At 44.4% G+C, this 19,922-nt stretch overlaps 1 protein-coding gene across 1 annotated transcript in view; it reads left to right on the forward strand.

The window, feature by feature from the left end:
* Positions 1-19,922, forward strand: part of SV2B (synaptic vesicle glycoprotein 2B) — a 701,510-nt gene that overhangs the window by 397,452 nt on the left and 284,136 nt on the right. The window contains exon 3 of the mRNA XM_085644488.1: positions 13,389-13,569. Within this exon, the coding sequence (XP_085500614.1) occupies positions 13,389-13,569 (181 nt within the window). The remainder of the gene's footprint in view (positions 1-13,388; positions 13,570-19,922) is intronic.

The following is a 19,922-nucleotide window of genomic DNA, read 5'->3' on the forward strand; positions in this document are numbered from 1 at the left end:
CCCATCTCTTAAAGAGCATGACCTAAATAATCAACCTTGTTCTTTTTCAGCTGACATTTTTCCATCTTTATGGTTAGTCTTCATTTTTCAAACCTTGACAACACTTCCCTTAACACCTTATCATGCTCCTTTTCTGATCCTCCTACCACCAAAATGTCAGCCTGGAAGCACAAAACCTTCTCCATGCCATGGAAAAAAGTCTGCATCATTCTTTGGAAGACAGCTGAGGCAGATGCGAGGCCAAATGTCATCCTACGATATCAGAAAGCCCCTAGATGTGTGACGAAGGCAGTTAGCGACCTTGACTCTTGTAGATTTAATTGGTGGTATGCTGATGACATGTTAAGTACACTAAACCATTTTCCTCCACCCATCATGCTTAACATTTCAGAGATATTTGGCAATGGTTGTCTGTATATCCATATGTTCCTGTTCAGCTTGCGCAAATCCATACATAGATAAATGTTCTCATCCTTCGGAGCCACTACCACTGGAGATAACCACTCTGATCATTCAAATTGTTCCATGATTTCTTCTGCTAGCAACTTATCCATCTCTTTGTTCAGTGGCTCTCTCATCAGGTACGGCACCAACATTACTTTATTCACCACAGGCACAGTTTTCTCTTTTAAAATTATTCCATAGGTGAAACCTATCAATAGTCCTAATTTATCTAAGAAAGTGTGAGGGAATTTAGGCACTATATTTTCACCATCACTTTCCTCTTTTTCCTGCACATTAATTGTTTCTATTGTCATGGGAGGTTCATCAGCATTTGTATCCAAAACAATTTTCAGATCCTTCTGGTGCTGCCACCCTAGAAGATCTGAACCTTCCTTAGTTATATACATCTTCCTTGCACTTTACTGTTCTTGAATGCCACGTTCATCCGTCTCATCCCCACGATCTCTATCCTCTGTCCACCATATCCTACCGCTTTCATGTCAGACATCAATCAATCAATCAATCATGGCATTTGTAAAGTGCACTACATACCCGTGAGGGTGTCAAGGCGCTTGGAGGGGGGGGAAGCTGCTACTATTCGAAGAGCCAGGTCTTGAGAAGTCTTCTGAAGGTCAGGAGGTCTTCGGTCTGCCGTAGGCGGATGGGGAGGGTGTTCTATGTCTTGGCGGCGAGGTGGGAGAATGATCTGCTGCCGGCAGTCACTCTTCGGGCGCGGGGGACGGTGGCGAGGGCGCGGTCTGCGGAGCGGAGCTGGCGGGTGGGGGTGTAGAGGCTGTTGAGGTACGTTGGTCCAGTGTTGTGGAGTGCCTTGTGTGCATGGGTGAGGAGTTTGAAGGTTATCCTCTTGCTGACAGGGAGACAGTGCAGGTCTCTCAGGTGGGGTGTGATATGGCTGCGGAGAGGAATGTTGAGGATCAGGCATGAGGAGGCGTTCTGGATGCGTTGAAGCCGTTTCAGGAAAAGTTACAACTTTTCTACAATTCCTTTAAACTGCTCTTCCTAGGTATTCATTCTGAAGAGAGTGAACAAACTACACAAATCTACCAAGACTCGAATTCCCTCTCCATTTAAGGTCACATCACAGTGTGGTTTGTCCAATTTGCATGTACTTTCCATCCTTATCTTCCCATCTTTATCAGTGTACCCACTGGAACTCATTTCCTGCACTGGTTCTACAACCTGGTCCACCTATAATACCACTTCTCCTATATATTTTTGCACATGTCATCTATCATCTTAACACCTTGTGGTTTACCCTTTGTTCTACACACTTTAGCTAGATGGTCTCTTCTACTGCAAATTCTACAGATAGCATTCCTGCACCACACAAGGTACTTGAGCTAATCTGCCCAGGACTGCCACACCTATTACAAATAATAGTTCTCCTCTCATTCCCGGAAGTCACTTTAGTAAAACAAGTTTGGGATGAGTCAGACGACCTGCTAGTTGGATGACTAGGAGAAAAGATGGATTGAGGAGGGAAAGATTTGGAAAGAGTCGTTTGGGATTTCAAAGTAGTGAAAGAGGTTTAGGATGAATCCAAGAGTGGAGGTAGGGGATATTTCAGAAGAGGAATAGGATAAGTCATGACCTTTGTGGAGATTAGTTAACTTTTTTTCTGCAGCAGGAGGGAACTATATATATATGTGTAGCGACATAAGATATGTACACATAACATTTGTACATACATAGATATTTTAACATGATAGGCATATGGAGCAATTTCAAGAGATATAAAATTGTACTAAATAAATTCCAATATGTATATGCATAGATACATATTCAAAAACACAAGCTGTCAGCTTTTTCTGCAAATTAAGGTTTGCTTTATTCAATATTATGTTTTTTTAAATTTAATTACATTTTTTAATACATTTTATAATTTGTATTCGTTCACCAATATTTCAGTAGTGATGCTCTAATACATACAATTGCTATAATCATAATGGTACATTGTTGCACATATGTGTTATTATAGGCAAACCCATAATAATACACTCATCATCTTATATGTTATTGATGTATTGATCTACTTATAAATAGATATATTGTTAAAGTTAAACATATATGTATGTATGTATATAATGTTTTGTATTTAATTATGTTTATTTAAGTATATTTATTTATTTTTCATTGCTCTAGTAAGTATAAAAATATATATAGAGCGATACATGCTTGTCTTTTACTCATTCATTTGTATTATTAGCACTGTATCCACGGTACCAGTACCTCAGACGTCTGCCATGCCAAAAGATTTAAAAGGTACATAGATCTCACTGGCTGAGGGAGCTTTTTCTCCCACTATCCATTTTGAGTCAACGGATCCTGCAGTGGATCTGCGGATATGAAAAGATCTGATTGGCGGATTGCAATATCAGGGAAAATGTTGTGGCCACCATTACAGTATGTGGGACTCAGTCTCCGTGTCCTGAAAAACAAAAAGTAATGGCATATAAGGGGAAGCATGAGCAATCATAGCCACAAGCCCCCTGTGGGAGGCAGGGCCGGACTGGGACCCAAAACTGGCCCTGGCAGAGTGCTTGGCCAGCTCCCCAGGGGTTTAGGGGTGCGGCCGAGCTGTTCACCAGGGGCCGGTTTTTGACAAAACGGCCCTGTAACAAAATCGGCCCCTGGGGCCCAAAACCGGCCCCAAACCCTGACGGCCCACTGGGGAAATGCCCGGTGCCTGATATGGCCAGTCCGGCCCTGGTGGGAGGGACCCAAAAGTATCATGCTAACTTTCATGTAGTTCTGTGCGGGGGAAAAAGTTAGGGGAGGTATAAATAAAAATGAGTTTTTCTATTTTAGCATGCATAGAAACTTTGCTTGCATCTGCAGTCCAAACTACTGAACGTATTTGCACCAAATGTGGCAGGAATGTAAAAATGTGCTGAGACTGTGTGATTTTGAAAGTTTGGTGTAAATCCGTACAGTAATTTATTTGTAGCAGTATATTTGTCTCTCACACTCATCCCACGTATCAGCAAAGTGGCAAAAACAAACAATTTTCTTCTTCAAAAAAGAATTTCTGCCAAATCATTCCCTCATAATATATCAAAACAGCCATTCACTTGGTAGTCATATTTAGGCTGGACTTTGGAAACGCCAATCTTGCTGGAGTACCGAAAGAATCCATTACACCTCTTAAAGCCATCCTCATATAATTCACACTTCAATTTAAGGTCTGGATGACCAATGCCTGCTTTACCTAGCAAATCTTCTGACAAATTTAAGCAGATCAAGTAACACCCATTTCTAAAATTACGATCGACGTAGCCGACAAACAATCGTTTTCTGGGGCATCTACTTCAGCCAGGAACTCTCTTCCATCTGACACACATATGTTAACCTTAACTCTATTTAGAGTTCGGTGGACAATCATGTTTCTGCTGGTGGTGTCTCCTGTGACTCTGCCAGTGGAACTTTACACCGATGTCTTGACAGGCTTAGGTCTGGAGGTGTAAGTACCTTAGACCATCCAACCTATTTAGGGTGGAACATTTATGGTACATTTTGTTATGTTTGAGACTGCCTGGAAAAACCTGGGTGGACTGAAAAGAAAAATTACTTCTCTCACTTTGGGAGGTTATTTTTGTAAAACAAAGGTGTTTGCTGAATGGCTGCATGAAACATGATAGACATGTAGCAGACTTTCAGTGCCTTCATGGCAGTGGCTCCTCTGAAGGCTTAGCTGTCTCTGCCAAGCAGGTGGAGACCTCTAAATATGGTGGGCTGTAGTCCATCAGGGCAGAGGAGTACATCCCTTTGCCACCCCAGCAGAGCACATCCTTCCAGAATTTAAATGATCCATTTAGTTCCTTTTTTTGAAATCTAAATCCTGCTGTGGGGCAAAGATAGATGCTGTAACCAGGTAGGGCGACACAAATATGCATACCTTAGCTGCAAGGTCCCACTGAAGCTGTTTTCGTTGCAGCGGAGTAGGACAAACCTGGATTTCTTGCTTGCCTTTGCAGCGACCTCCCTGGGAAAGCCTCAGCACTTGTCCTGGTCCTCCAGAGATTATAAAAATGTTGCACTTTTATCCATCTGCTTTTTGCTTCTGGACAGTTCTGCAGCCCCTTGCCCCTCATAGCAGGCCTTTAGGAATCGGATTTCGCTCTATCTGCAAGGGATCCTGAAGGGGCCAGTCCTCTGTGGTCATTTGGGCTCTCTTGGAGTTGCAGGAGTCTTCTTTTTCCATCACTGAAACAGGGGGCCAACCACTTGGCGATTGAAGAGAAGTCTCAGTCCCTGGGTACCAGCAGGATGTAGGAGTCCTGAGGTGAGCCCTTTTTTTCCAGCAGGAGTCAAGAATCATTGAACATGGCCTCCTTTTTCCAGGGAGTCTTTCCAGGACCAGGATAGTTCTGAGCAGGCGATGGTGAACGTGCCAGATTTATCCTGTGCACAAGCGAGTGATTTGATTCTGTCACCAAATCCTTACAATGTTCTCCCAGTCCCCCACCTCCTTTTGAAGCACTTGCACCTTCGCCTTAACTTAAAATGAATCAAGAACCCCTGTTTCAATATAGTAGAACCTTTCTACAATCAGGCAGAGCTGTCGTCAGCATCTGAACTGGTGCACTCTCTCACTGTGACTAGAGCCTGACTGTCTTGGTGGATTCTGGGAACGAATATGAGAAGCCTGTGGCATCTACAAGTCAAAATAAGCATGCTAGCATTCCTTTGTCCTGCCAAACATTCCTGTCCACTTCTAGCTAGCTAATCCTGTCTAAGTGATCAGTAGTTAGTTAACACCTCTCTGTCCTTACTGGGTTCTGAGGCTTTCTTTAGGCTTCTGAGACAGGATACTTAACTTTCCCAGCCAAAGGGTTGTATGACTTTACAACGCATTCCGTTGTAACACATGCCTTTACCACGCATGCGTTACAACACGAATGCCATCACCATGCATATCCTTTACCACGAAAATGCCTTTAACACGCATACTTTTTCAAAGATTTTCGTTGTTAAATTATGCATGTTAATGGCATTTTCTTGTTAAAGGATATCACACTAAAAATCTACCCTTTAAATTTACCCCTGCGTGACACCACCCCCTCATTCCCCCTTACCTCTCCTCTCCTCGATCTTCCTTGGTGACGTTCCACATCGTTAAGAGGAAGCGGAAGTGTCCTTCCATTTCCTGTAACGACGCCGATTGCCTCCACATCTCTTTCTTTTAATGACGGAAACTGGTGCGTTTTTTAAATATTTTATTTTGGGGGGTGCCCCCAAAAGTCCTCTTTTTTAATCCCATGCTTTTTTTGGGGGGGGGAACCCCCCCTTATGCCCCCCTTTTTTTTCTTTTAAGTTTAGCACACATGCCCTTACTACGAATTTCGTAGTAAAGGTATGTGTGGTAAAGGCTTTTCGTTGTAACCACGCATGCGTTGTAATGCATGCGTGGTTATGGTTATGCGTGGAAACGGCCGCGTTGTATTGGCTGTTTCCCCAGCCAAAGATGTTTATTCCTGTTTTTGAGGTGCAATCAGTGGCAGACCTGGATTCTTGCAAGTTTTGGCTCAGGCAGCTCGGAGTACAGTTTTACATAGTTAAGTTGTCAAAAATCTGACTTCACCATTAAATCGGATTTTCACAATTTAGAGGGAAATAACTTTGAAGGACCGAGCTATTAAATTTGATATTTCAATCACACCTACACTTGTCCTGTAAAGAAAATAGCTATACCTACACAATTAACTTACATGTAAGCCTACTTTCAAGTTGAGGACACAGATTCCAAATATATAGTGTGCCACTTATTTATGCGGCGCAAGCTGTTTGTTTGTGTAAAAAACTATTGGCAGCTTACAATGGGCTTCGAGCCCACCCATTGCTTACCACTGGTTGGTTCAATTGGCATTATTATTGGCTCTCTTTATGTGTGTCAGCTGGTGTGGGCTTTCCTTCCTCTTCTTGTGTTTGTCCCTCCTTTAGACCATGGCCTCATTACTTATGTTTTCCCACTACTTAGTTTTCAGGCGCTACTTTTTTGTTTTTTTGTTTCAGCACTCCATGAGAATGCATTTGTTTGCCAGCTGTCTCCTTCGTGTATTTCTCTTGCCCCCTCTGCTGTGCTCCATGTTTTGTTGCTCTCTCTCATCAGTGTGCTTCTCCCCTGCCCCTTTCGTGTTGCTTACACCCTCGTGTTTCCCCCATATTGCTTTCTCACACGTGTGCTTTCCCCCAACTCCACGTACCACTCTTGCCTGTGTGCTTCTCTTATCCTCCGTCTAAGCTACTTTCTCTCATTTCAAAATTAAGCTAAGACAGAGTCAGCACTGGCTTATGAGTTCGGCTTTTGTTCTTACTCAGCACTGCGAAAAACTGGGCCTTCTCTGTGATGGAGCATCTGTTGTTTTTTTCCTCAACATTGAATTCACTCCCACTAAATGACGGGACAGTGAATGCCTGCTGAGCAGCTCCTGCTGCTGGAGTTGCCACCTTTCCCACAGAAAAATACCAGCCATTTGTTCACGTTTTAAGTTTCTGCAAAGACCCAGACATGATGCTGAAATAGAACTTGAAATAAAATCCTGTACGTTTATTTTGAACATGGCCCTTCTGTCTTTGTTTACTTTAATTATCAGTCAGGAGTCATTAAGGCAGCTCTAGAAAACAATTAAAAGCGCTTTCTTCCATAATTACAGTTTTAAATATATACAGATAAGGAGAAAAATATAAGCTTTATGTAATTTTTCTAATGTTTATACTGAGTGAGACATTTAAATACTAGTTATGCCGGTCAAAACAAATAGTCAGGCAGCAACTTTACCTTCACCTTCACGGTCCCAGTATGCATTGCAGTAATGCTGCTGATTGTGGCCTCCATGCACAATGAGAATTCCGTTTTGTTTGAAACATTTGTCTCTGTTGAAAAATGTTATGCAAAATTGGCCAGCTCAGTGCAGTGGTGTGAGCATGTGTGGTTTGAATTATAAATCATACACGATGTGAAATTCATTGATTGTTAAACATTTGCTGCACTTTAGAAAAAAACTAAATTTTTCTTTCAATCTGGCCCTGCACTGAAACGCACACTGTCAACTATGTTATCCCTGCTCAAAACATGGTCACTATAGGGATACTGCTTTCTTCAACAGCATGTACCAGGGGCATAAGAAAACTGCATACTCTTCATGAGCAGTGATGGTCCGTGCTGGTAAAAGCGGTGGGGTGGGGCGGGGGAAAAGTCGACAGACGACATAAAAGGAAAAAAAATAATCAATAAATAATTCCTATTCTGTAGTCTGTCGAAATCGCCCCCACCCTGCCTCACCTCGCTTACCCGCATAGACCGCCGCTGTTCAAGAGGCGGCTAGGCTTGACGTGTGAAGCCTCCTTTAAGTGGCTTACAGATGCAAGCAAACTACGTCCGCATACTTTAACACACTCAACTCAAACCTAGGACCAGATTTATCAATATTTTACACAATGCAACACAGGAATACAACTTGCTGTGCTAGGTGTAAGGAAGAGGGCAGGAATGCACCATATTTACCAATAAATGGCGCATTCATTCTCTTTGCCTGTGCTGGTGCACAATCTGCTGCCTAACGGCAACACAGGCACCCTTGTGCCAAGGTGCAAGGGTGCCTGCATTGCAGGCAAGATTGTTTTTATGCTGTTATGCAGGAAGAAATACCTCCTGCACAAAGCCAATACTTTGAGGTAAATTGAAGCAAACATAAAATTACCTCAAATGTCACTATATATATATATGCATGAATCCAATTGGAATGTGGAAACTTCGCACTCCTTGGTGTGCTTATGTAATTAAATTTGATCGTGGTTCATCAGGATAATGGGTGCAGAGTTGGTAACCCTTCTGAGCACGAGGTTGATTATGATACTAAAATGTGCGTTATTTCCCTTGGGAGTAACGTCTCCAACTTTGCACAGTTGGGGACGTTACTCCCAAGGGAAATAACGCACATTTTAGTACTAGATATATATGCAATCATGTGTCATCAGACTTTTTGTTTTTTGCAAATGTTGTTCAGCATCATTAATAACCATATTTTATTATTTTTGCCACAACTCAACTGCTCCAGGAAACAGCATGGAAAAAACAGTAGGCCTACATTGGCAGGGCAAAAAGGGGAAACCTAGTGGCTTTGCCATTTCTTGGTATATATTACTCATCCTTTCTTCTGTATTTACCAGGCAGACTTTAACAGTGAGTTATTAAAATTTTTACATAGGTTTCCTTACATAGCAAAGCACTTTTCCTAGCTATATGTGACTGTAGTGCTTATTGACTGCAGTCCAGCCATGGCACGGTGGTCCTCCTGGTAGCTTCATATGTTTGTAACGCATGTAGGTGCTGTAAATACACTCAGCAGCCAATATGTGACATTTAAGTCCAATTCCGCATCCTGTACTATGGACTTACTATGGCCTTACTGAGAAGGTAAGTAGAACAATTGGGTGAAGCCAATGGTACCAATACCATTTTAGGACCTGAGTACATGCAATGTCGCACTGAATAGCAGTATCACAGCGCGCAGAGGAATAGTGCCAACAAAAATGGGAAAAAAAGTAAAAGAAAAACATTGTGGGGCAATTTGCATAAAATGCGACTATTTTCCCAGTTTCTATATTGTTAATTTAGCATGTGAATATGAATCCAGTTTTGAATTTAATCGTAAAGCGTAGCTGCATCACCGTAAGGTTCTCGTGGCACTGTGGGGTTCATTCTGCCAAACCATGCTGCCTGTGCCTACTGGTTGAACATCCAGGTCTTGAGGTCCTTCCTGAACTGCTGGAGCGATGGTGAGGCTCTGAGGTGCAGGGGGAGTGTGTTCTAGGTCTTCACTGCCAGGTGGGAGAAGGAATACCCTCCTCTGTTCGATTGGCTGATATTTCCTGGTATGTTGGTGAATTAGGTTACATTCAACAGTATGTGTCACAAATATCAACTGGGCTAATTGAACCTCATATAGTGTTCATGCAAGTTTTGGTTTAAGGAATGTACTATTTTAGTGAAAAGCGGAACTTTCTGTTTTTGTATAATATACCCGAATTGTTTGCTCCTTTCTTATTTTTATTTTATTTTGCTAACGTTTATCATCCTTTCTTGTGGCTTGAGTATAATGCTCAGGTACAACATAAACATGTGTATGTGTTATCTGAGAAAACCATGTTGAATACTAAGTTGGTAGATCTATATCGCCTAACCTCTTTCCTCAAAAGTTCCAAAATAATTAGCATTCACCAAGTGTTAAAATGCCCTTCGGTGAATGCCTTTTATCTTGAAATTGTGTTCTTCAAGTTTAATTTCCTTAGCCCATTGCACAAATCCCACTGCACTGTAGTTCCATGCTTTTTTCACTTCATTGGAGGAGAAGGAAAGGCCACATGAACCTACCATCTTTCTCTTGTTCCCCTTTAATTCACTTCTTGTTTTCCTTTCACATACTTCTAAAGTCATCATTTCTCCCTCCTCATCCTTCTCTATGCTACCTTCTTCATTTTTCCTCCTTTTTGTCTCTCGTTATGGAAGCCCCTTTTTTATATTTTTCCATTGATTTAAGGTATTGATTATACAAAATTGTGTCATAAGAACATACAAAAATCATATATATCATATAGGCACTAATAATCCCGTAACATACGCATAATAATTCAGGTGAACGAACCAGAATAGACAACTAAAGTACCAATAATTCGGAAAATCAAATGGATTTCTGGTCTACAACTTCTTTTCGTTCTTTTACCCCCTTTCATCAAGTATTAAAGTGCTTCATTGATCATAAAATCAAGCAAACTCCATATTTTTGCAAACTTTTTCAGCGTGCCATTTTTCAAAGCATAACAACACTTGAGTACCTTTCGAATCCTTTTTTGCTTCCAATGCGGGAACTAAGGGGTGAATACCTCTTTTTACTCCTGTTATTAAAGAGTGGACTATTATCTGGGCAATACAAATAATTTTATATAACTTTTTTTTTTAATTGCTCACATGTAGTTTACTGCCCAAAATATTAGTCTCTAGGTGAAGTCCCTCAACACTGACTCACCCTTGAACATCAATCTTAACATAGCCTCCCAGTTCTTTTCTATGCTTGTCGTGTGAAGCCAGTTTCTTATGTTATCCCTGCAGCACCTGGTCATTTATTAGAGATAGCCCTGTTACATTTATGTACCCGTGCTGGCGTGTAATACAGTACCTGTTCTAAATGAATAACATTCTTTGCTGCTCAGATCGGCTGCACGGAGCCAGCTTTCCGCCCAGGTGGTTGATACAATTACCCTCCTGATTTTGCATAGTGTATTCCGGCAGGTGTTTATTCCTCGCGAGTCTTTGGCAGCTTTTAAAGCAGTGTGCCACTGGCCCGTCTCAGAAAAAGATTCTACTGTTTGAAAATATTTTTTGAGTAAGTTAATTCTACGATCCTGTTATCTCCGTCACAGAAAAGGACTCGGAAAGCTAACAATATGAGAATACGAAAAATATTGTTTTTGAACAGCGGTAGGTGTTTCTTTGAGTTATCCACCTAGCCATACTTGTATCTGTATCTGCTTGTAGAAAATGTTTCATTGATTCACTATCCACTGTTTGCCAAGCTTTAGTGGACCTTTCAAATAGTCACCTTAATCATAACATTGCCTAAATATCCCTCCAAATATACCAAAGGTATGTTATATGATTTACAGAAAGCCTTTTTGTTTAAGTGTCTATTAAACTCTTGTATCTCATAGTTTTCTGATAGTGAAGGAGCTTGAGAAACCACTGAGGCTGAACGTTTAAACCACCCAATATTAAAAGCAATAATTAATTATCTAGGAGACAGGAGTTGATGATCAGTTCAAAATGTAAACGCGGAAAAATAATTAACTGAAGCAGGTTTTTTTCATCTTTCATCTCTCCTCGTTCTTCTCCCCACTGCCTTATTCATGTTTCTTCTTTTTTGTCTCTAGCTGTATAACCAACCAAAATCCATCACTCCTTCCGACCTTCTCACCTTAATTTTTCATTTTTGCTTCTCTCTTACCTCCAAATATATCTAACTCCTGCCCCTAATTTTTTTTTAACTAGAGAGAAAATCTTAACCTGCAATTTTTAATTGTATCTCCCCTACATTTCACCTGCCCCTGCCAACCCGTCTCCCGAAAACCTTCCCTTTTTCGTTACTTATTTTCCTTTTGCTGTACTGCATTCTCTGGTGCTTATTTACAAGCCCCTTGCGCCACTTTTGTGTCATTTTTAACATGGGAAAAGTGACGTACGGGCGGCACAAGGTGCCTGTAAATAAGCCGCTCTGTCTTTTTTATGGGTGCACTAGAAATGGAATAAGGAGTACTTCCACCATTAAGTGCACCATTACGTGCTAATTTCTTCTTTTTTTAATTACTTTCTGGTACAAATAGCAGACATTCAATCTTTTTTCAGGAACTGTTGGATTTCTTTTGTTTGTTTGTTTGACCTTCTAAAACTGTCATGTTATGGTATGGTATGGTATGGTATGTTTACTTGTACAGCGCACATCTCACATGGACAGGTATTCAGGCCTGGAAGAAGGCATTGTGCTGGCTATGACAGGTGCCTAATTTAAAAATTAGGTTTTCAGTTTCTGGCAGAATTCAAGGAAGGTGGTTGTTCTAGGCTTTAGGAGCTAGGTACAATTAAGTGCACCTGTCGGCTCTGACATTTTGGATTGAAGAGACGTGGGTGAGCAGGCGGCTGTCAGAGGGAAGGTTTCTGGTCGGGGTGTGGAAGCTGATGTGGCTGTTAAGGTATGTGGTGCTAGAAGGTGTAGGGCTTTGTAAATGTGTGTGAGGACCTTGAAAAGTGAGCATTTGTAGATAGGGAGCGAGTGGAGATCAGTGAGAAGTGAGTTGATAAGTGTGAAGTGTGGGAGCGTAAGACTGGCTGCTACACTTTGGAGGACCTTCTGGTGAGCTGAGTACAATGTTTACTTAGAGAATGTGGCCATAGTCCAGTTTGCTTGTGATAAGAGCCAGAGTAATGGTCTTTGGGTGTTTAGAGGAGCTATTTGAACCTTTTTCCTGAGGATCTTGGTGGTGTGGAAAGAGGAGTGAATCATGTTGGTTGGGCTGGTCATCGATACTTGTTAGTCTATCCCTATCCCTGGGTTCATAGGTTGATTAGCTGGGGTGGGTGCTGATCTGGATTCGGCTGGTCACCAGGCTGAGTTCCAAAATAAGGTTTCTTTTCTGAAGATTTCCACCTCCATGTTATCTGAGCTGAGGGTGAGACAGTTGATGTTCCTCTAGCTAACTAAAATAAATATATAAAAAAAATAGAAATACACCTTAAGGCCGTCAGTATGAGTTAGCCTTTATTGCATGCAATAAATATCAAACATGATACAAACTGATGCCAAGGTGGTCGCTATTTATCTAGCACGAAATGCCCATTACGTGCATTTGGGGACTAACATTCAGCTCTTGGTGTTTATGCCACCAAAATCCACATGCTCTGGTATTCATTGGGTAGTTCTTCCTAATAAATATTCACAGATTTGACCTTCTGATAATTAACTCATAATTTCGATATATGCAGTAACAGGACAAATATTGCACGTTTTATTTATCAACCCATTTTTAACGAGGGCTTTAATGAAGGGAATGTTTGATGTGCTTCGATTGGTCCTTTTGCCCACCAGTAGGAATAATTCCCTTTAAAAATGTTATGTAGACAATTTGTGCAAAGAAGAAAACATTTTATCAGCAGTTAAAATCTGGTTAATGAAATAAGCAAGTTATTCACCAAGATAAGATCAATTAGATTGTATTGCTTATATGGGTTGTTTACGTAAGGCTTTTTGATGTATACAAGTGGTGGTGATACAACAGTATTTATCTTAACCATGTACCTAGCAAAGTCCTTCTCGTTTTATATTGTGTGACCCATGTTGGGGGTTTTAATCACAGCAGTCTTCCCCTTCTCACAGGATTGATCGTCTACCTTGGAATGATGCTGGGAGCCTTTGTGTGGGGCGGCCTGGCAGACAAGATCGGAAGAAGGAAATGCCTCATCATCTCACTTATCATCAATGCCGTCTTTGCATTCGTCTCCTCCTTCATGCAGGGATATGGACTTTTCCTCTTCTGTCGCCTTATTTCTGGATTTGGGTATGTTCCTTTTTCTTGATTTCTCACAGAATGTGTTCAAAACAATAAACTTTCAGTGTGGATCCTGATATAGGAAAGCTCTGTGTAAGTCTTCTTTACTTCTCCCTCGTCCCTTTTCAAAAGCGTAAATTCTGTCTGCTTCTTTCACAGTCGATGCACACTATTCAAAGCCTGTGGTTTGTTTTGACATTTATTGAAGACTGTTGCTGTTAAATCTGCACATCACAATTTACTCACAGGTGTCAGGTGTCTCAGTCAATAAAATGAAAGCCATCAGAAAAAATATACATCTCAAACATATTCGTAGATTTTAATGTGTGCTGGAGAGAGTGTTTATCTTCCAGTACCCTTTTTTATCACCTGGTATTTTGAAATAATCACATGATGCCAGTCTCAAGGTTAGTCCTACATAGATTTTGACCACTTCCCTTTCTTTGTGTTACCATTTTTTCCATTTCTTTATCAGCATGAAATATTAATTCCTGATTGAAGTCAACTTGTGTTTACAAAGGAGGATTGGAGGAATCAACGCTGTTCCACAGATGAAGTGCCATAGGGTTTTCTTCTGCCAATGCTTGGAATGGAAAACAGTTACAATTTGACTTCATGAGGATAATTAGTCTTTTATATGCTCCTAATTGTGCTCCCTTTCTAAAACCCACAGAATAGCAGTAATTGCAACTTCTGATGGATACATCTGCCAGTGGATTCCTCACCTTGTGAATATCCCCTGCGCCAGCAACATTCGGAAACTTTTGTAGCAGTCCACGCCGATGTGGTCGAAGGCGACGTCACAGAGACACGGCTCTGCTCGCGACTCCGCTGACGTCACCGGCTCCATAAGAAGACCCCATCGGCGTGATGACGTGAGTTCCCTTTTTTCTGCGCCGACGACGCCAACAGATTTCGGGAATCGTTACTGGTAGCTGTTCTGGTTACTTTGTATGTTTTCTGGATTTCTCTGTCTATCTTCTAAAAATGTCGACAAGGAAGTCTGGGTTTAAGCCTTGCCGTGAATGTGGCAAGCACATGTCCATCACCGACCCGCACGACGATTGCGTTTGGTGTTTGTCCTCGGACCATGATGTGGGAGGTTGTTCGAGTTGCAGGAAAATGAGCTCGAAGGCTCTTAAGGAGAGAGAAGCAAAGCTCTTTATCGCCCGGATGAAGAAGAAGGAGAAAAGAGGAAGAAGAAGATCCAGGTCGAGGTCGAGGTCGGCTTCCAAGTCGACTTCGGGACATGCTTCAAAGAGCAAGAAGCATAAGAAAAAGAGGAGGCATTCGTCGCATCATAAAGCTTCGACGTCAAAGTCGAAATCGCCGGCTCGACGTCGGAGAGAGTCAGTGTCTCCCTCTCCTGTCCCGACTTCGCCTCCGGTTCCATCTTCTCCGGTGCATTCGCCGGCTCCGGCTGAATCCCCGGTGCCGGTGTCATCTCCAGCGCCGGTTCCATCTCCAGGTCCTGCAAGTCCTCCGGCTCCGTCTCCGACTCCGGCCCAGGATGAGGATCGTCAGGCTCCGGGTGAGTCTGTGACGCCGCTTGCTCCAACGTCGGCGCCGATAGGCCCGAGTCCGGTGCTACCTGACCAGTATCCTGCTTTCCCTACTCCAGGTCAGGACCCCTCGCATTATCTCAATGCAATGTATGGGGTGTTCTCACGGGCCATGTATACCTCTGGTGCACCTATGGGTCCGATGGGTCCGATGGCTTTCAATCTGGGAGTGCCGCAGGTTTACCCTCAAGCACCGTTTATGCCGTTCTTCCCAGCGGCGCCGTGTTGGCAGCTGCCGACGCCGAGAACATCGACGCCGCTTCCCTCTTCGCCGGCGCCGACTCGACTTCGTTCGACGCCGGCTGCTCCAGCTGATCCGCTTTCGACGCCTCTGCCGGCGCCGTCGGATTCGATCACGGCGCCGCCGACGCCGCAGGTGCGGATCCGTTCGAGAAGGGAGGCGCAGAGAGTGCTAGAGGAGAGACGCTTTCTGATGGAAGAGGCTGAAGAGGGGGAATTGGTCGAATCCGATGAGGTGTTCGACGAATTGAAGGAGGCAAGTGGTCTGGATTTGTCTCCGGAGTGGGAGATCACTCCACCATCAGACGAACCCTCTAAGGACGCAGCACCCTATCATGCAGTGATTAGAAAGGCTGCGGAGTTGTTGGACCTTCAATTGCCATCCACCGAATTCAAGTCCAATATTTTAACTGAGGTGTTGCATTCTCCAACTGCGGTCTCAGAGCCTCTGTTGCCTTTCAATGAAGCAATTTTGGAACCTGTGCTGGATGTATGGCGCAAGCCTTTCTCGGCTCCTGCAGTCTCCAAGGTAGTCGCAAGAAGGTATAGTGTGGCTCCAGGGGATCCAGAATTTTTATCTTCACACCCTTCACCTGAAAGCCTAGTAGTTCAGGCGGCTTGTTCTGGATGGTCGAAAGGGGCATTTCCTCAAGTCCCAGGGGACAGGGAGGCAAAGAAGGTAGACCAATCGGCCAAGAAGGTCTTTTCATCAGCCAGTATGGCATTAAAATCTTCAAATGCGACTTGTCTGTTGGGGCGCTATATCCATGCGCTTATGGACTCGGCTAAAAAGTTGGCGCCAAAACTGTCAGAGGAGGATAGAGGAGGCTTCAATGAGGTTCTATCGGATGCCCAGGCGGCTGCTCGCCAGGTTATTCAGAGTGGCCTGGATACAGCAGACTCAGTTGCCAGGGTCATGGGGTCTTCAGTTGCCACCAGGAGGGGTGCATGGCTTAAGTCCTCCGAATTCTCTTCTGATGTCCAGTCTACTTTATTGGACTTACCTTTTGATGGGTCTGGTCTGTTCGGGAAGAAGGCTGACGCTGCTCTCGAGCGCTTCAAAGAGAGTAAGGCTACGGCTAGGTCGTTGGGCCTTCAATCCCAGCCGAGAGGTACTTTCAAGAGGTACAGAGGATTTGGAAGGGCGAGTTTTCGTTCTTATAGGCCAACCCAGCAGCAGCAGCAACAGCAGCAAGGCTCCAAGGGATATAGAGGAAGACTTAGAGGTCGCTCACGTGGCCGTCAACTCTCCTCCTCCTCTTCTTCTTCCTCAGCCCCTCCCACCACCGCAAAACAGCCCTAGATTCGACATTCCGGATCATGCTGGTCCTGTGGGGGGCCGGCTTACCCATTTTCTGCAAGATTGGGAATCTGTAACAACAGATCTCTGGGTTCTGGATCTTGTAGAAAATGGGTACGCCCTTCCCTTTCGGGAATTCCCTCCAAATTACCCTCCTTGTCAAGGGGCTTGCTCGGAGGACCACCGTCTTCTCCTGCAGGAGGAAGTCCTGAAGTTGTTTCAGAAAGGTGCGATAGAGGTGGTTCCGGAGCAGGAGAGGGGTCAGGGATGCTACTCCCGGTATTTTCTGATTCCGAAAAAGGACGGCAGATTGCGTCCGATATTGGACCTCAGAATCCTGAACTTTTACCTGAGGCAGGAAAAGTTCAAGATGCTCACCCTAGCGCAGGTTCTTCAGGCGCTGAATCAGGAGGACTGGATGGTGTCGCTCGACTTGCAGGATGCGTATTTTCACATCCCCATTCTGAAGTCGCACAGGAAGTATCTCCGGTTTATGGTAGGGTCGCAACATTATCAGTTTGCGGTCCTCCCGTTTGGTCTTACTTCGGCACCTCGAGTCTTCACAAAGGTGATGGCGGTGGTGGCAGCCCATCTCAGAAGGTCGGGGATTTCGATTTTCCCTTATTTAGATGACTGGCTGATCAAGGCGGAGTCGCCGGAGAAGGTGCTGTTCCATCTGCAGGATACAACTCGGCTGTTGTACAGATTGGGTTTTTCGATCAATGTGCCCAAATCTCACCTGGTGCCCTCTCAGCGCAACCTGTTCATAGGTGCGTTACTGGACACTACTGTGTGTCGAGCATTCCCTCCTCCTCAAAGGATTCTCGACATTCAGGAAATGATTCCTTTATTTTACAGCGGAGCGGTCGTTCCAGTTCTGAAGGTCCTTCGCCTGCTCGGTCTGTTCGCTTCCTGCATCCTGTTGGTCAACCATGCACGCTGGCACATGAGGGCGCTCCAGTGGTGCCTCCGCAAGCAGTGGTATCAGCACAGGGGAGATCTCAGGGAGTCTGTGAGGATCTCTGGAGAAGCTGCAGCGGATCTGACGTGGTGGAGCGTGGAGGGCAATCTGTCCCAAGGAAAGCCCTTTCATCTACCTCCATCGGTGGCCACAGTGATAACGGATGCATCCACTCTAGGGTGGGGTGCTCATCTGGGGAATCTGGAGATCAAAGGTCTTTGGTCTCCGGAGGAAAGGTTGTTGCATATCAACCTTCTGGAATTACAGGCGATACGTTTGGCACTCAAGGCCTTCCTCCCTTCTCTTCGCGGTCAGACTATTCAAGTCCTGACGGACAACACTACCGCGATGTGGTATATAAACAAACAGGGAGGAGTGGGGTCTCTTTGTCTCTGCAGAGAGGCCCTGCGTCTATGGTCCTGGGCTCAGGACCATCGGATTTGTCTGATGGCAAATCATCTGGCCGGAGTTCTGAACGTGCGTGCGGACAGTCTCAGTCGGCAGTTCTCCGCCGACCACGAGTGGAGGCTTCATCCGGAGGTGGTTCGTCGCGTCTTTCGGACGTGGGGGACGCCTCGGGTGGACCTATTCGCCACTCACGAGAATGCTCACTGCCCGTCATTCTGCAGTCTCCAGTATCCGATGCAGGGTGCTTTGGGGGACGCGTTTCAGTTGAGTTGGGGCTCACGACTCCTTTACGCGTTTCGTCCCATACCCTTGATTCCTCGGGTTCTGAGGAAGATTCGCCAAGACCGGGCCCAAGTCATATTGGTCGCCCCGGACTGGCCAAGAAGGGTGTGGTATACAGATCTTCTCCACCTCTCCTCGTGCCCTCCGCTCCGTCTCCCTCTGAGGGCAGATCTCCTCTCGCAGTCGGAGGGGCAGGTTCTACACCCCCACCTCCAGAGCTTACACCTTCATGCCTGGAGATTGAACGGGGCAACCTGAATTCTTTTTCTCTCCCGCCGGATGTGGTGGACGTTATTTTATCGGCCAGGCGACACTCCACCAAATCCATTTACTCCTATAGATGGTCTAAATTCGTTCTCTGGTGTGGAGAGAGGTCAATTGATCCCTTGAAGGCTCGTTTGTCTAACATTCTGCAGTTTGTCCTTTCTCTTGCTCAGCAAGGCTTTGCTGTGGCTACAGTTAAAGGATATTTATCGGCTTTGTCTGCTTTTCTATGCCTGCCGGATCAGCCGTCCTTATTTAAATCACCTATTGTGCTTAGGTTTCTCAAGGGCCTCATGAATAAATTTCCTCCTACTCCTTTTATTGTACCTCAATGGGACTTAAACCTTGTACTGACTTATCTTATGGGTTCTCCCTTCGAGCCCTTGCATAAGTGTCCCTTGAGGCTGTTATCGTTTAAAACGGTTTTCCTCATTGCAATCACCTTGGCAAGGAGGGTAAGTGAGCTTCAAGCTCTTAGTTCTAAACCCCCATTCTTGACTGTGCATGCTGAACGAATGGTGCTCCGGACCAGGGCTGCGTTTTTGCCTAAAGTGGTAACTCCCTTCCATCTGGGGCAATCCATTACCCTTCCTTCTTTTTATCCTCCCCCTCACCCTTCCAAGGAGGAGGAGAGGCTTCACCGTTTGGACCCTAAGAGGGCGGTGAGCTTTTACCTGGACAGGACTAAAGACTACAGGATTGATGACCAGCTCTTTGTGGGCTTTGCTGGCTGCAGAAAGGGTCGTGCGGTGCACAAGCGCACCCTTTCCAGATGGATTGTACTATGCATCAAGATCTGCTACTCCCTAGCTGGTAAGGAGCCTCCGGAGGGTTTGAGGGCTCATTCTACCAGGGCAAAGTCTTCTACGTCTGCTTTATCTAGGGGTGTTCCTGTGGAGGACATTTGTAGGGCGGCAACTTGGGCCTCCCTTCACACCTTTGCAAAACATTATTGCTTAGATGCTGAGGTGAGGAGGGACGGGCATTTTGCTCGTTCTGTTCTTCAGGATTTTCTGGTGTAGAAGGTTGGACACCCTCCTCCGGGAGTGGGGACTGCTGTGGAATCTATTTACAAGGTGAGGAATCCACTGGCAGATGTATCCATCAGAAGAACAAGTTACTTACCTTCGGTAACGCTTTTTCTGGTGGATACAGTATCTGCCTGTGGATTCCTCACTGACCGACCCGCCTCCCCGTTGTCCATCCTTCTATACCAGTAATTCTATGGATGTAATTCTATTGATGGTTTCAAATGTGTTTCTTGCTGTCAAGGGCATTATGTTTTTTCTATTGCTTTGATGTTTATTCTCCACACTGTGTGTGTTGATATGCGTATTGTGTACTG

Source organism: Triturus cristatus, chromosome 3_1 (assembly GCF_964204655.1).
Source record: "Triturus cristatus chromosome 3_1, aTriCri1.1, whole genome shotgun sequence".
NCBI classification, from domain to species: domain Eukaryota; kingdom Metazoa; phylum Chordata; class Amphibia; order Caudata; family Salamandridae; genus Triturus; species Triturus cristatus.